The 3,024-nt window shown below is 48.0% G+C and overlaps 1 protein-coding gene across 1 annotated transcript in view; it reads right to left on the bottom strand.

Moving 5' to 3' along the window:
- The window catches only part of chgb (chromogranin B), a 5,743-nt gene extending 3,218 nt beyond the window's left edge, over positions 1 to 2,525 (bottom strand). Inside the window, exons 1-4 of the mRNA XM_046061377.1 lie at positions 2,480 to 2,525; positions 2,256 to 2,302; positions 2,045 to 2,135; positions 979 to 1,660 (exon numbers count right to left, since the gene is read on the bottom strand). Of these exons, the coding sequence (XP_045917333.1) occupies positions 979 to 1,660; positions 2,045 to 2,135; positions 2,256 to 2,302; positions 2,480 to 2,525 (866 nt within the window). The remainder of the gene's footprint in view (positions 1 to 978; positions 1,661 to 2,044; positions 2,136 to 2,255; positions 2,303 to 2,479) is intronic.
- Positions 2,526 to 3,024: the final 499 nt, after the last annotated feature.

Below are 3,024 nucleotides of genomic sequence, written 5' to 3'. Positions count from 1 at the left end.
TCCCTGGCCTCTTCTGAGAGCTCCTCATCACGTTTGTGTCTCCTCTGGTGGTACCTGCCGGCCCTCCAGTCCCTCTTGTCCCTCTCATCATTAAGACCCCATGATTCTTGGCTGCGTTCTTCATCAGGCTCATCCCTGGCCTCTTCTGAGAGCTCCTCATCACGTTTGTGTCTCCTCTGGTGGTACCTGCCGGCCCTCCAGTCCCTCTTGTCCCTCTCATCATTAAGACCCCATGATTCTTGGCTGCGTTCTTCATCAGGCTCATCCCTGGCCTCTTCTGAGAGCTCCTCATCACGTTTGTGTCTCCTCTGGTGGTACCTGCCGGCCCTCCAGTCCCTCTTGTCCCTCTCATCATTAAGACCCCATGATTCTTGGCTGCGTTCTTCATCAGGCTCATCCCTGGCCTCTTCTGAGAGCTCCTCATCACGTTTGTGTCTCCTCTGGTGGTACCTGCCGGCCCTCCAGTCCCTCTTGTCCCTCTCATCATTAAGACCCCATGATTCTTGGCTGCGTTCTTCATCAGGCTCATCCCTGGCCTCTTCTGAGAGCTCCTCATCACGTTTGTGTCTCCTCTGGTGGTACCTGCCGGCCCTCCAGTCCCTCTTGTCCCTCTCATCATTAAGACCCCATGATTCTTGGCTGCGTTCTTCATCAGGCTCATCCCTGGCCTCTTCTGAGAGCTCCTCATCACGTTTGTGTCTCCTCTGGTGGTACCTGCCGGCCCTCCAGTCCCTCTTGTCCCTCTCATCATTAAGACCCCATGATTCTTGGCTGCGTTCTTCATCAGGCTCATCCCTGGCCTCTTCTGAGAGCTCCTCATCACGTTTGTGTCTCCTCTGGTGGTACCTGCCGGCCCTCCAGTCCCTCTTGTCCCTCTCATCATTAAGACCCCATGATTCTTGGCTGCGTTCTTCATCAGGCTCTTCCATGGCCTGTTCTGAGAGCTCCTCATCACGTTTGTGCCTCCTCTGGTGGTACCTGCCGGCCCTCCAGTCCCTCTTGTCTCTCTCATCGTCAAGACCCCATGATTCCTGGCTGCGTTCGTCATCTTCATCGTCCTCTGACGGTTCGTCGCTACGTTTGTGGAGCTTTCTCTTGTGGTGGTAACGATGTGTGGGCTTCCATATGCGCTTGTTTCTCTCATCCTCGTTCCCATGCCTTTTGTCTACATCCCAGTACTCTTGGCTGCGATCTTCCTCTGGCTCCTCCCTCTCTCCTAAAGGTTCCTCATCTCGTTTGTGTTTTCTTTGGTGGTATCTTCCAGGCCTCCAACTCCTCTTCTCTCTGTCTTCACCTTCTTCATCTTCTGATCGCTTTTCCGCTACCCCCCAGCTCTCCTGACTGCGCTCGTAGTCTTCTTCTTCTCCCCGTTTGTGTTTCCTTTGGTGGAATCTTCCAGACCTCCAGTTGCTCCTCTTCTCCCGCTCTTCTTCGTCTTGGTTCTCGTGTCTCTTCTCCTTCTCATCACCCAGACTCCAGGATTCTTGGCTGCGCTCGTCTTCGGGGTTTTCTCTTGTTTCCTCCACAGATTTCAGGAGAGCCTCGATGTCTTTCAGATCTGCTCCCTTTGCCTCAGGCTCCTCAGGGTGACCTTTGATAACCTCTCCATGAGTTACTACACCCTCTGCACTCTTCTTGTCCAGTGGCGTGTGTTTAATCCCTATGACAGGACAAAAGAAAGACCAAAAGAGGTGTAAAGGTCCACTTTTAGTACAGCTTTTAGTTATTATAGATTTCTCACTGGACTTGGACAAATCCCATCTTGTATTTGATGATTTGGTCAATCACTTGTTTGATATTTAGGTTCAATAAGTTTTCTTGGTTTTTAAGCTCTTGTCTGTGGAGTATTGGCGTGAAAACTGTAAAATATCTTAATAGCTCTACTGTATTCAACATCTGGTTGCCACAATAGTCATTTTTAGTTGAATCTATCAATGTCTCAGCGACCTGACAATTAAGTGTGATCATCAACAATATCCTTAATGCTTTAAATTTGCCTGTTTACTATCGACCCATGCACACCGAAAAACCTTCTGCTACAAACCTGTTTGGAGGATGTCTTTACATTCCTGATCCAGCTGGGAGTCCGGTTTTGAGAGAGCTTTGGACAGGACCTCAACCAAGCATCGTGTTACCTGCAATAAATAAAATAAATTAAATACGTAAGTGAGCTCTTCGCTGCGTTTGGGACATCGCTGTCTCTATGTTAAAATTAATAATCAAATTGCAATTAAAAAAAAAAAAAAAAAGTATACCACATCTTCTCTCTGTTCTTCTTTTCCCACTGGAAGCGCTAGATTTTCTGCATTAGAAAAAAAATATATTTGTGTTAAAATTTTAGTCAAGTGTGAAACTGCACGAGGAAAAAGATCGCATGCATTAAAGTGAAAGAGTCATCGGTGTCTCTGTCCATGGTCCTAAACTGCGCGCACTAACTTACAGCACTCTGTAAGAAGATACCCATCTCTCTTTCACATACCTGTCAACAAAGCCGCAACCGCAACAACAACAATAATAAGTCTCATCTTGGCGAGATGAAGGTATATCCAGGAAAATGTAGAACAAGCACCGAGTCCCGGAGAGAGCTGCGCTGACTAGGCGCCTGGTGCTCTGAAGAACGGAGCTGAGGAGCGCCTCAAATAAAGAGAGGAGTGGGCTGGAGAAGCGTGGGAGGAGGGCTTCGGGCTCGGTTAATGTCATGACTCATTAGACCTGCAAAAGATAGTGATCTGAGTGAAATTTGACGCGTGCACAATGTCGACATTTCGTGGAAGGTGAATTAGTAATCTAGTCAGTGTCACAGTTCATTCAGGTGATCGTTTAAACAGATTTACGGTGGGAGTCAATGCGGCGTGTTGGTGTTTAATGCCATGAGATGCCTGCGGACACATAGGTACAGGGGGTGGACACACCATCACGAAGATTCGCTCCCTCTTATGCAATTTGATGCTATAGCCCTGCAACACTACTTTGTGAAGATTTGTAATATTATGCTGTTGCTATTGCTATTCTACTCAAAAGCAT

Source organism: Micropterus dolomieu, linkage group LG10 (assembly GCF_021292245.1).
Source record: "Micropterus dolomieu isolate WLL.071019.BEF.003 ecotype Adirondacks linkage group LG10, ASM2129224v1, whole genome shotgun sequence".
Classification (NCBI taxonomy): domain Eukaryota; kingdom Metazoa; phylum Chordata; class Actinopteri; order Centrarchiformes; family Centrarchidae; genus Micropterus; species Micropterus dolomieu.
The sequence above is the reverse complement of the archived record's forward strand: the minus strand, read 5'-3'. Positions and strand labels throughout refer to the sequence as shown.